The 14,632-nt window shown below is 37.1% G+C and overlaps 1 protein-coding gene and 2 pseudogenes across 1 annotated transcript; 2 read left to right on the plus strand and 1 right to left on the minus strand.

The window, feature by feature from the left end:
* Window positions 1-328: 328 nt before the first annotated feature.
* LOC120213396 (cytochrome P450 83B1-like) lies at window positions 329-2,288 on the plus strand. The gene is given in 4 exon segments (XM_039211557.1): window positions 329-909; window positions 1,034-1,349; window positions 1,678-2,101; window positions 2,104-2,288. Coding segments are annotated over 4 exon segments (1,506 nt in total).
* Window positions 2,289-9,645: 7,357 nt separating this feature from the next.
* LOC120213398 lies at window positions 9,646-11,175 on the plus strand (annotated as a pseudogene).
* Window positions 11,176-12,144: 969 nt separating this feature from the next.
* LOC120213184 lies at window positions 12,145-13,649 on the minus strand (annotated as a pseudogene).
* Between the last annotated feature and the right edge of the window lie 983 nt (window positions 13,650-14,632).

Below are 14,632 nucleotides of genomic sequence, written 5' to 3' on the forward strand. Positions count from 1 at the left end.
TAAATCAAATTTGAATGGTTGGTTATCAGCTTAGTTAGCACCCTAGAAGAGCCCATAACCGTATGAGAGGTGTAACTAAACCGAGGCAGCATGATATAACCAGCACAGATGTCAACCCCTTGGAATTAAAAACAGCCATACATGATAAACCATACGTGCATGTGTCAGCTTCAAACAAAATGAAAAATTACATGCAGACACGTAATCTAAATTGCAACTTTAATATTTCTAATTTTTAAAATATAAATTTATATAAACCGAATGGAAAATAGAGTTTGGATAAGGCGACTCTCCCTCTCAAGTTTCCAAACAGATTGGGCTGATCAGAATGGAAGTATCACAGTTCATTATATTTCTCCTACCTCTCCCCTTCTTCCTGTTCATTCTCCTAAAACGCAGTATCAGCAACAATGGGAACCGTAATCTTCTTCCCCCCAGCCCTCCAGGTCTTCCCTTGATCGGTCATTTTCATCTGCTAATGTTCGATAACTCAGCCCCTCATATTTTCTTTTGGAAGCTCTCTCAAAAGTACGGTCCTCTCGTGTTCTTGCGATTAGGGTTTAAGCCAACCCTTGTAGTTTCTTCTGCAAAAATGGCTGAAGAGGCTATGAAAACTCACGACCTCGATTTCTGCAGTAGACCTAACCTACGTGGTGCTCGAAAATTATCTTACAACACCTCGGACGTGTCTTATTCACCATACGGTGAGTACTGGAAGGAGATGAGGAAAATTTGTGCAGTAAATCTGTTTAGTAGAGTGCAAGAGTTTCGTCCCGTTCGAGAAGACGAAGTTGCTCGGTTGATTGGAAAAATATGTCGATTATCTGTCGATTCTAAGCCTGTCAACTTGACTGAGGCAATGGCGTCCCTTTCCAGTTCAATAATTTGTAGAGTAGGCTTTGGGAAAAGGTATTGTTAGTGGTTTACCCTTAGGGACGAGGTTTTCGGGCATCCTTCCTCTAAAAATTTTATTTTTTTTTATTTTTAATTGATAATTTGTTAATCGTGTTTTTTTCCTTTATTTTTCTAATAGGTATGTCGAAGAAGGAGCTGAAATAAGCAGGTTCCATGGGTTGCTTAAAGAGAGTGAAGCCATGTTCACAAGCTTCAGTTTCGCTGATTATTTTCCTTTCATTGGCTGGGCTGATAGATTTACTGGGTTTCTTACTCGTCTTGATAAAATTTTCAAAGAACTTGATACCTTTTATCAGGAACTTATTGATGAACATCTTGATCCGAATAGGCCGAAATCAGAGCGAGAGGACATACTTGATGTGTCGCTAAGATTATGGAAGAATCGTGACTTTTCGTTTGATTTTACCATTGATCACGTTAAAGCTATTCTTATGGTAATCTCATCACTCAAAACCTTTACCATGCAAGGATCGTCTTATCTTATTTTCACCTTATGTTAGCATGGGTGTATATGTTCATGGATATTGTTGTACTTCCTTCCTATCTTTTTCATAAGTTATATTTTCGCTCTCATAATTTTTCGATCAAATCTAAAAGAGTAAACTACTAGAACAATCTATTTTTCCTTTCAACAAATATCAATTATATTCATAACTTCCTTTTACGGAGGGATGAGGATTGTCTTATCCACTTTATCCTTATATTTTATGAATGTTCATGTCCATGGATGACCTCATTCTTTTCATTTTCTTTTTTATGCAGGATGTGTTTATTGCTGGAACAGACACAACAACAGCCACTGTGATTTGGGTAATGTGCTTTCTAATGAAAAACCCAGAGTATTTGAAGAAAACTCAATCAGAAGTGAGACATTCGATCGGTGAAAAAGGCTTCGTAGATGAAGATGATCTTAAAGCTTTAACGTATCTAAAAGCTGTGATAAAAGAAACATTCAGATTGCAACCAACAGCACCATTGTTAGTACCACGAGAAACACTTGGAAAGTGCAGCATAGGTGGGTACCAAGTGCCTGCAAAAACCCTAGTCCATGTAAATGCATGGGCAATAGGAAGAGACCCTGAAACTTGGGAAAACCCAGAGGAGTTCTGTCCTGAAAGGTTCATTGGTAGCCCTATTGATTACAAAGGACGAAACTTTGAGCTCATACCGTTTGGTGCTGGTAGAAGGTTTGTCCTGGAATGCATATGGGAGTTGCAACAGTGGAGCTTGCACTTGCTAATCTTCTTTATAAGTTTGATTGGGAAATGCCAAAAGGGATGAATAAGGAAGATATCGACTTTGATGTCCTACCTGGTCTCACTACACACAAAAAGAATGATCTAGTCCTTGTGGCTAGGAGAAACATCAAATGATTCATCTTCAACTTCTTTGAAAATCTTTCTTCTGTGTCCTTGGAAGATTTAGTCTATTACAATGTCATAGATTAAGAAAAAAATATTAAAATTTAAGAAATCAAAATATGGATTTAAAATAAATTTTATGACTATATTTTTGTGAACATTTTATTTTATTATTTTTAATTTAATTATCGATATTTAATCTTTTGATCAATTAATTTAGATCGAGTATTATATAGATCTATTTGTGAAATCATTTCTTCTAACTTAATTTATTACATTTATATTGTTAAAAAATTTAATTAGAAACAACTAATTTTTTAGAAATGTTGATGATGGTAGTATGGTCAAATTTCACATTCTCTCTTCCAAAGGATTTCAATTCCATCATGTTATAGATGGAATTTACTTTCCCGCCCTTTATGGAATTGGATTTCAATTCCCCCTTTTAAAACTTGAATCAAACATGAGAAAGTGGTGGAATTGAATTCCAATTCCTCCTAATTTCAAGGGATTCCAGCGAACCAAACGCCACCTAAAGGTTTTAGATTTGAGTATCAGAGACTGTAAATTGTTTGAACTTTCATTGTCGAATGATGAAAAATCATTAAAACATATATTATCTTATAATTACCTTATATTAATAAAAAAACTTATAGAAAATATAAAGTATGTTGAATATTTTATAATTTTTGTTGGACTATAATAAGTAGCAATCATTTTGAATAATTTTTTAGAAGCGTAAGATACAACCATGCATTCATGCTCATTGTATTCAAATTCTATTAAAGGTATAATTTAATGATAAATAATTAATTTAATAAGTTATTAAGAATATGAAAATTGTTTACTGTATTTGTTGCCACGTTCTTGTATAGCTTTTTGATATATATGTTTTTGAATAATTTTAAGATTTTGCTCATAATGAGTATTGAATCCACAACCTAAGGAAGATGAGAGGTATCAATTGAGAGTTTTTAACCACTTGCTTTATGAGTTGTTGATATATTATTACTGTGTAAATTAAATATCTAACTTGCGTTATTGTTATTATAATATTTTGGAGGTCGTAAATTTTTTAATACCCTAAATAGAAAGAAATCTGAAAATAAAACAAATAAAGAAACTAACTCTTAATACCAGTCAAACTCATCTTCTTCCTCCTCTTTGTATCTTCCCCTGCTTTCTCTTCTTCATCCTCCATAAACTCAACAGAGGCTGATGCTCTTCAAAAATGGAAAGCTAGCCTTGACAACACCACCCAAACTCTTCTCTCTTCTTTGTGGGTTGGAGGTAACCATTGCAACTGGGTCGGAATCACTTGCGATAGGCCCGAAGCATCACCATTCTAAGCTTAGCAGAATATGGTCCTAGATTGAGAGGTACACTTGACAATCTCAACTTCTTTTCCTTTTCTAACTTGATGGTGCTTCACCTCCCAGAAAACTCACTGTATGGGTCCATTCCTCCTCAAATTGGGAACTTTCTAAACTTGTTTACCTTAACCTCAGATTCAATATGTTATATGGTTCGATACCTCAAGAGCTATGGAAGCTAACATTTCTCACTGTACTTGGGTTGCGTGGGAATAGATTATCTGGTTCAATCCCTTCTTCCATTGGAAACTTGACCAGCTTGTCTACTCTTACTATTCCCAGAAATAACTTTTCTGGGTTGATTCCTAAAGAGATAGGCATGCTTAAATATCTAACTGAACTTAAGCTGTCTAATAATAGTTTATATGGCCCAGTTACTCCATCCTTCAACAATCTTACTCATTTGCAACATTTTCAGATAAACATTAACCATTAACCGGTTCTTTGCCCGAGAATGTATGTTCCGGGGGGTCACTCATGTACTTTGGGGCAATGGATAATGAACTTACAGGTCAGATTTCATCAAGTTTGAGAGATTGCAAAACCTTGTTTAGAGTTAGGCTTGAAAGAAACCACTTGACTGGAAATATATCAGAGCTTTTGGTATATATCCAAATCTGAGTTTTGTTGCATTAAACAATAACAAGTTTTATGGTGAACTTTCTCCCAAGTGGGGGAAATGTCATAATCTACTCAGCTTACAGATCTCTAATAATAACATTGTTGCGGAAGACGGCTATCGGATAGAGCAAAATTGTAACTGATAATTTGAGAAAATAAAAATGAAGATAAAAGAGACACAAAATTTACGTGGAAACCCCTAAAAATATAGGGTAAAAACCACGGGCAACGGTAGAAGAATTTCACTATGAGAAAATATGAATTACAACCTCTCTCGATCTACCAAGGAGAAAACAATGATAATTCTCTCTAGATAAAAAAGAGAAAACAACTCTCAAGAAACTCTCTAAATTCTCTCTAGTATTGGAAGAAAGCTAGAATGCTTTGGGATGGTTTTGAAGTTAAATGAGCTATGGTATTTATAGTTGAAGCTTTAAGGACTAATTTGTAAATACCCTAAATTACAATGACTAATTGTATAGTTTTACCATCCAAAATTTTCAACAATTTGGTGGCCAAATTTGACCAATTTTGCCATCCCATTAATGCCACCAAATTGCCACCCATAATGTTGACAATTGATGGAATTTGGTGTGCCAATTTTCAACAATCTCCCACTTGAAGATTTGATTGGAACAATCATATCTTCACACCATTCTTTCTACCTTGTACCTTTCATGTTGCTTACGTTTTGACAGGCCACAGGATGATCGACACCAAGTAAATTTATCAGCATTGATTGCCTTCGTCATGAAATCTGCTATGTTGTCTTTGGTATGGATCTTCTGCATATCTACCGTTCCTTCTTCCACCTTTTCACGAATGAAATGGTACTGAACTCGTATGTGCTTAGTCCTTGAATGAAATGATGGATTCCTTGCTAGATGCAAGGCGCTTTGACTGTCACAAAACATAGAGACATACTCTTGATTGTGCCCAAGCTCCTCCAATAGCATCTTCAACCAACTTGCTTCTTTACTGGCTTGTGTAGCTGCTACATATTCTGCCTCTGTTGTGGACGTAGCCACAACTGACTGCAATTTTGAAACCCAGCTTACAGCTCCACCAGCAACTTTGAACACATATCATGTAGTAGATTTGCTTTTATCCAAATCCATTGCATAGTCAGAATCTACATACCCATTGATTAGTAAGTTTGATCATCCGTAACATAATGCAACATTTGAGGTCCCTTTGATGTATCTTAGGATCCTCTTTACAATATTTCAATGCTCTTTGCCTGGATTCGTCATGTACCAACTAACCACTCCACTGCTTGTGCAATGTCTGGTCTTGTGCATATCATAGCGAACATTAAACTTCCCACTGCTGATGCATACGGTACTCGAGACATCTCCATCCTCTCTTCTTCACTGCTAGGACTCATACTGGAGGATAATTTGAAGTTAATAGGAAGAGGGGTAGAAATTGGCTTACAATCTTGCATGCTAAATCGTGACAAGATTTTCTTCAAGTAATTCTTTTGTGAAAGCCAAATCTTCCTATTACTTCTGTCTCGGTGAATTTGCATCCCTAGAATCTTGTTTGCTGATCCCAAGTCCTTCATTTCAAATTCCCTAGCTAGTTGTGCCTTCAATTCTTCAATATGATCTTTGTTAGATCCTGCAACCAACATGTCATCCACATACAACATCAATATAACAAAATCGTTATCACCAGAACTCTTGAAATAAGCACAAGGGTCTGCATTAAGTTTGTTGTATCCAAGGCACATAATGAAGGAATCAAATCTCTTATACCAACACTCGGCGCCTGCTTTAGACCGTACAGAGATTTGTTCAACCTGCAAACTAAGTTCTTCTTTTCGTCTTCTTCAAAACCTTCAAGTTGGAGCATATAAATCTCTTCTTCAAGATTTCCATGAAGAAAAGCTGTTTTAACATCTAGCTATTCCAAATGTAAATTCAATGTAGCACACATTACCAAGACTACTCGAACTGTTGTTAGTCGAACAACAGGAGAAAAAATTTCATTGAAATCAATACCTTCTTTCTAAGCATATCCTTTGACCACCAGTCTTGCACGATACCTCTACACTTGATCGTCACCATTTCGCTTGATTTTGAAAACCCATTTGTTACCAATTGGCTTCCTTTCTTGTGGTAGTGGCACAAGGTCCCATGTATTATTTTTATGAAGGGCTTCGATTTCTTCTTGCATCGTCATCATCCACAGTGAAGCATCTGAGCTATTTATTGCCTCCTGGTATGTTGATGGCTCATCGTCCTCTATTAAAAGGCAGTATGCAATATTACCTTCTATAACATAATCTGAGTGCCAATTGGGATGTCTTCTCATACGATCTGATTAACGAGTTGTTGGAGCTTCAGAACTCTTTGGTTCTTGTTCATCATGTGTTGGTTCTGCTTCAGAAGAATCTCCTTCTTCAAACTCTTTTTCCACATGTATCTGAGTAGTCTCTGACTTTTCAGCGCTATCATCGTCTTCTTTTCTTTGTAGTTTATCTTCTACAAAGATAACATCCTGCTAATGATCACTTTGCGGGCAGTGGGATCCCACAAGCGATACCCCTTTACTCCATCACATACCCCAAGAATTTGCATTTCTTGGATTTTGGATCCAGCTTTGAAATTTCTTGGGCGTTGTACATCACGTACACAATACTTCCAAATACATGGAGGTTTGAATAATCAACTGGTTTACCAGTCCACATCTCCATTGGTGTCTTCAGCTCTATTGCAGTTGATGGAGCTCGATTCACCAAATAACAGGCGGTATTGACTGCTTCTGCCCATAATGATTTTTCTAGGCCTGCGTCCCTCAACATTGCTCTTGTTCTTTTTAACAAGGTTCTATTCATCCGCTCTGCCACTCCATTTTGTTGAGGAGTGTTCGCCACTGTGAACTGTCTTTTGATGCCTCTTTCTTGCAAAAGTCATTAAATTTTTCGCTTGTGTATTCTCCTTCATTATCTGTTCTGAAACACTTGATCTTATTTCCAGAATCAAGTTCCACCCGCGCTTTGAAGTTTTTGAAAGTTGAAAACACGTCTGACTTCTTCTTAATAGGGTGTACCCAACATCTCCTGGAGTAGTCATCAATAAATGAGACAAAGTATTTTGCTTCACCTAGGGATGTTACTGGTGCTTGCCATACGTCAGAGTGAACCAATTCTAGAACAATTTTGCCTCTAGAATTTGATGTGTTGAATTTCAACCGGTGCTGCTTACTTGTTATGCAATGCTCACACAAAGTAAGTGATACATTTGTTAAGCCTGGAAGTAGCTTTTGCTCCACAAGGACTTTCATTCCTTGTTCTGACATGTGTCCAAGTTTCTTATGCCATAGCATTGCAGAATCTGAACTACATGAGGCAACAGAGGCTTCTACTTCTAACAATGTCTCTCCCTTCAGCATGTACAAGTTTGCAGCTATCTTTTCACCTTTCAGCACCACAAGCGCTCCACGGAACACCTTAATGATTCCCTTCCGTGTTTCAATCTTGCTAGCATTATTATCCAACAATCCGTAGGAGAATAAATTTTTCTTCAGACCTTTCACGTGCCGCACATCTCGAACAACTTTAATTGTTTCATCATACATCTTCAATTTGATGGTTCCCACACCAACGATCTCTAAGGCATGATCATTGCAACTATACACAGATCTTCCTGAGACATGTTCATAATGATAGAACCATTCTCTTCTTGAGGTCATGTGATATGTCGCTCCCGAATCAATGAGCCATATATCTGCAAATCTTTTTCTGCCTTCCATGGTGGTTGACGCTTCACAGCATAGAACATATCCATCATCTGAAGTGTTTGTGGTATTGCCTTGTGGATTGGAGTTTTTATTTAGACTCCAACAATCCTTCTTCAAGTGACCCTTCTTTCCACAGTGGTAGCACTTTAAATTCTTCTTGCTCCTCAACTTCGATCTACCATGTTTATGACTGCTGCTTTGGCCACGTTTTGTTGATCTCCCTCTCATCGTTATCAACGCTTCTGCTTGTTACAGATTTACTTGTCTGTCTTCCTTGTTCTTGCGCCAATTTTCTTCTTGCAGAACAGCAGCTGCAACGTCATCGAAGACTAGACTGGTGACATTACTGTTTGTCAAGTTGATGATGAGTTGATCGTACGAATCCGGTAGACTTTGAAGTAGAAGTTCAGCACGTTCTTGTTCTCCTATTTTACAGCTTAAGGATGTAAGCTGAGAAAATAAGGTGTTCAGTGTATTTAAGTGCTCCGTCACTGAAGTATATTCTGGCATACGGAGAGTGTACAATTTCCTCTTAAGGAAAATTTTATTGTGCAACGATGTGGCCTCGTACAATTTGGTGAGATGATCCCATATCTCCTTAGTTGTCTTCTTCTCCTCGATGCTTGACAATACTTCATCTGCTAATGCTAGATGAAAGTTAGCCATAGCATTCCCGTCCATCTCGTTCCATTTGATGTCATCTGCGAAATCCACCGGCCTTTCATTGATAGCCGCTAGACACCTGTCTTTCCTTAGGATGGCCTTCATCTTCAATTTCCACAATGAGAAATTTCTCCCATTGAATTTTTCAATATCAAATTTTGTTGCCATAGCTTCTTCTACGGATAGCTCCCACTATTTCACTATCGTGAATAGTTCTCTGGAACCTTCAAAGAATGGGTGATAACTTCTTATTTTCTTATGTTGGAGGATCCACCTTTTGGTGGCAACCACAAAGACAATAAGCAGATATTACACACTCTAATCTAGCTCTGATACCAATTGTTACGGAAGACGGCTATCGGATAGAGCAAAATCGCAACTGATAATTTGAGAAAATAAAAATGAAGATAAAAGAGACACAAAATTTACGTGGAAAACCCCTAAAAATATAGGGTAAAAACCACGGGCAACGGTAGAAGAATTTCACTATTAGAAAATAGGAATTACAACCTTTCTCGATCTACCAAGGAGAAAACAATGATAATTCTCTCTTGATAAAAAGGAGAAAACAACTCTCAAGAAACTCTCTAAATTCTCTCTAATATTGGAAGAAAGCTAGAATGCTTTGGGATGGTTTTGAAGCTAAATGAGCTAGGGTATTTATAGTTGAAGTTTTAAGGACTAATTTGTAAATACCCTAAATTACAATGACTAATTGCATAGTTTTACCATCCAAAATTTTTAACAATTTGGTGGCCAAATTTGACCAATTTTGCCACCCATTAATGCCACCAAATTGTCACCCATAATGTTGACAATTGATACAATTTGGTGTGCCAATTTTCAACAAACATTACTGGAAAGATACACTTGAGCTGGGACATGCAACTCAGTTGCAGGGACTCGATCTCTCTTGGAATCATCTAACAGGTGAGATTCCCAGGGAACTTGGAGCATTGACAAATATGTCATGTCTTTTTCTTAGTGGTAACCGATTTTTCGGTGAAATTCCAACGGATTTTGGACTTCTTTTGAATCTAGAACAACTTAACTTGGGATCAAACAATTTAAGTGGATCTGTTCCTGATCTTGGAAACTGCCAGAGGTTAAACTTGAATTTGAGCAATAATAATCTCCAAGAGAGCATTCCATCTTCAATAAGATTGATAAAGCATCTTCAAAGTCTAGATTTGAGTCACAATTCATTTACTGGCGGTATCCCACAACAGCTTCGGGAATTGCAGTTCTTGGAAATATTGGACCTTTCTCACAATATGCTCAACGATTCCATCCCAGAAGCTTTTGGTGGTTTGCTAAGCCTGACGAATGTGAGCATATCTTTCAATCATTTAGAAGGTCCTCTTCCAGACCTTAAGGCATTTCATGAGGCTTCAGCTGATGCCTTAAGAGACAATAAAGGCCTATGTGGTAACGCCATTGGACTAAGCCTATGTTCTCGAGCCAATCATGGTCATAGAAAGAGCTCTGAAGTCGTCACTTTAGTTGTGTTTCCAGTCTTTGGTGGTCTACTTTTGCTGTTTGTATTGGCTGGCAGTTGCCTTATTTTCTGCAAAAAGACTCAAACCAAAAAATCTGAGCCAAGGGAGGAGCAACATGGAGACATGTTCACTGTGTTGGGATTTAATGGAAGAATACTCTATGACAACATCATTGAAGCCACTGAATATTTCAGCAACGACTATTGCATTGGTTCGGGAGGATATGGAAGTTTATAAAGCTACATTACCAACCGGTCAAGTGGTTGTTGTGAAGAAACTTCATCAATCCGAAGACAACATGAAAGCCTTTGAAAGCGAGATTGTTTCTTTATTAGAAATAAGGCATCGTAACTTTGTGCAGATGTATGGCTTTTGTTCACATCCAAGGCATTCTTTTCTTGTTTATGAGTTTGTAGAAAACGAGAGTTTGAAAATGGTGTTAAGCAACGATGAACAGGCAAAGGAGTTGGATTGGAAGAAGAGGCTAAATGTAATCAAAGGGTTGGCTAATGCTTTGTCTTATATGCATCACGACCATTCACAACCTATAATTCATCAAGACATTTCGAGCAACAATGTTCTCTTGGATTCAGACTATGAAGCTCATGTCTCAGATTTTGGCACACTAGGCTTTTGAAGCCCGACTCCTCCTACTGGACTTCACTTGCGGGCACCTACGGGTACATAGCTCCAGGTATTATCTGATTTATCTTCCTATATGTGTTCTCAACATGTCATATATTTGATTCAAAGTGTTAATTAATTTCTTGTAGATTTTTTATGTAGAGTTGGCTCATACATTAAGAGTAGATGAGAAATGTGATGTCTACAGTTTCGGGGTACTAACAATGGAAGTTTTAATGGGGAGACATCATGGTGATCTTCTTTCATATTTGTCATCATCGACATCGAGAATGATATCTGTGTCAATGACCAACAGATTTTACTAAAAGATGTGATAGACCAACGCCTCTCACCACCCGTAAGCCGAGATGCAAAGGATGTAGTTTCTACTACAAACCTTGCATTTGCTTGCTTGAACGGCAACCCCAACTTCGACCAACCATGAAACAAGTTGCTCAGGCCCTTAACTATCAATCCCTTCCATTGCCAAGCCTTTTCTCGACCATAAAATTGGAAGAACTGCTGGGACAGTAACAGGATTGCAAGTATTTGACTGGTATCACTGCTTGGAATAGAGGAACGCGTTGGAGTTGTCGAGGATTTTATCATGTTTGTTGAATATTCAGTTAAGTATATAAAAATTACTTATCTCGGGTAAAAGAAAAAAAACATAATAAAATTCAGAATAAATCATATTCATTTATCATATTGAATTGAATTTGGATTGGACAGATATGATATCAATACCATTTATAGTTTGCCCGGCCTATGGTTGTTGGAACCAAACAGACCATATTTACAAATCATTAACCTAAATTTGTTTAAGTTTACCTATATTTTAAATCTATTTAAAGAATATATTATTATTTTTAATATTTAATAATAATAAAAATATTTATTCTAACCATTATAAATTGTCATCTTTCTTAAATTTCTAAACATAAAAATCTATCACATAATATTTACATTATAATATATTTAATTTTTTTATAAAACAAATTAAAAAATCACATATTAAAACTTCGAAAATGAATAGCATTTGACCGAATTTGAGTTCTTTTTTCTAAAAAAAAAAGAATTTTATAAATGGAATATAGTACCAATGAAAAGTGGACTACAAGGAGAATTGTAAAGACCTCAAAGGGCAACCACTGGTAATCTAAAGCTCCTACTAAATTAAACCGAAACTTTCACACACTGTTACTGAATTGAAAAAAAAACACATAAAAGAGTAACAATGCAACACCGAATTTGAGTTTTAAATATTGAAAACCAAACCTAACCCATATTTAACAGATGCCTAACCTAAGTTAACATCTATTAAGCTATGATTTGCACTGATTGTAAGAAAATAATTGGATGGATTCCTTAGTTGTTTGCCACCATTTTCCCAGATTGTTGGATGATATCTTGGATTAAGAGTGTAATATCGCAGTAGGATGATCCTCCAAATTCAACAGCTTTGTTTGCCTTCTCTCCAAACTCCTTAGCTCGTTTTCTTCTCTCCATTCCTTCATCACCTTCGTCCATCAATTGGTGTATTGCACTTTCAACACTTTCCTTCTTCAACATGAACGCAGATCTCTCATCTCCAAACATGGTGGGTTTATCAGCCCCGAGGCTGACTCCGATTCTCAGTATTTGTACCGCAAGTTTCTCGTTGCAGAACTGGTCTGACATGAACGGCAATGTTATCAATGGAAGCCCGGCCGAAATGCCTTCGATCGTCGAATTCCATCCACAATGAGCTGGGTGTGACAAAATGAGCACTTGGGGAGCCCATCCCATAACAACAAGCCCTCTTCCTTTTGTTCTTTCCAAAAATCCATCCTCTCTGATCCATGTCTCCACTTCGTCCGAAGTTGTGTTGTTTCCTCTTAGAACCCAAACGAATGGCTTCTTCGATGCCTCCAAGCCCATACCCAGCTCTATCAGTTCCGGAGACTTTAGAGTGCTGATGCTCCCAAGGCAAGCATAGATGACAGAGTCGGGTTCTTGAGAATCAAGCCACTTCAAACATTGTTGCTCATCCATCGAAGCTTTGTTACCTCTTTCAGCCTTATCCAACTCATCTTTGTGGCTGAGGGAAACCGGACCAATACACCAAGCTTTCCGTTCCTTTTGATACTCTTCCACGTAAGCCGATTCTAGCTCTTTGAAAGTATTTATGACAACCCCATATGATGCTCGGTCAGCTTCGAACAGTGGTTCGAGGACTTCCTTCCAGGCTTCACTGGAGATAACCGGAACCCGGAGCTGGACTTGAGTAAACTCGACATTGTCCGGCAAGCCTGGCACTGTGAAGTATTCATATTGGGATTTTACCTCCTCGAGTATCTTGGAGGAGTTTACGTTGTGCGAACAAAGAAGAGTGAAGCAACAATATCCATGGAACGATATCCTCGGAACTTGAAACCTGGTAGCAATATTGCGGGTAAAATAGAGGCACATGTCCGAAATAATACAATGGGGGCGAGGTGTTAGCTTCCCGAATAATATCTGCGCAGAATCTTCCATCTTGTTAACCGCGACGAAGAATTTGACGAAGTCCTCCGTTGAATGCACCAGGTCTAGATTCTCAACCCCATCCCGCAGTCCTGCTTCTTTGCCAGGAAACTCAAGTTGCAGTATACGGATAACGAGACCTGATTCGACCGCTCGGGCAATCGATTTCTCAATTCTACCTGCATTAAGTGGCGTTGTGACTAGTCACAATCACACCTCGCTGTGCTAACAGTCGGCCGATATCGGCCATGGGGATCAAGTGGCCCTGAGCCATTAAAGGGAACAACACGAAATGAAGCTGATCGGATATGCAAATAGAAGCCATAGGAATAAGAGTAGAAGGAACACTGAAATGAATTGTTAACACAATATTGATACCGAAATCTGTTTTATATACAGCAGAGTTACGTTGATATATTTTGGGCTGCTGATTTAAATGAATAATCGTAATCGATGATTTCAAATGAGCTAAAGAAGATAATGAACACCGTATAAGAGAGAGAGAGAGTTATTTTCATCCAATCATACATGATGATTTATATATCGACCTTTAATATTAGTATAAGATGTAGATTGATGTTGATTATTTGTAAGTTGATAAGGTGAATAGATCTAACTGTTAGATAATTAATTTAATCAGTAAATCACATAAGCATGTTGGTAAACATGTCAAGGACTGTAACGATTGAAAAATAGAAATTTTAAAAAGATATGAAAATTGTGTGACTGTTATACTCCATTTGAGCATGTATGGGCTCGAGTATATCAGTGTGGCCCTGTACGGCTAAAAATAATATGACTTGGGGTCATTGTCCGCCATGTGGGAAACCATCACGATAGCCCGTACTACACATTAATTTTCCATCGACTTTTGTTGACCTTCTATTTGGCTTTTCTTTATGCACGTGTCAGAAAGATAGAGAATGAAAAAATAAAGTTTTTTTATTAAAAAAAAGAGAGGGAGAAATCATTTTACAGCCATGATATAATTTGATAACTCTTCGATTAGAGGTTAATTCGTAAGAGGAAAGAAAGCTAACTATGTTTTGAAATATTTTTTTTTGTCTTTGATTATTTTGTCATAGCTATGAAGATAATATGAATTAGATAGGAAAATTTTACAGCTCACGTCGCATACCGTAATATACCACTAAAGTAATATACCGAAACATACATGATACCACAAGCAAATTTGTCCTCACTATATAAATATTAAAAAGTATAAGGATTTATTTAAAATTATTTATTTATTAAAATTTAATTATAATTTTAACTTATATAACTTAAAAATCCTAATTCTAAACAAATTAAATTACTTAAATTA

Source organism: Hibiscus syriacus, unplaced genomic scaffold (assembly GCF_006381635.1).
Source record: "Hibiscus syriacus cultivar Baekdansim isolate YM2019G1 unplaced genomic scaffold, ASM638163v2 tig00110020_pilon, whole genome shotgun sequence".
Taxonomy (NCBI): Eukaryota; Viridiplantae; Streptophyta; class Magnoliopsida; order Malvales; family Malvaceae; genus Hibiscus; species Hibiscus syriacus.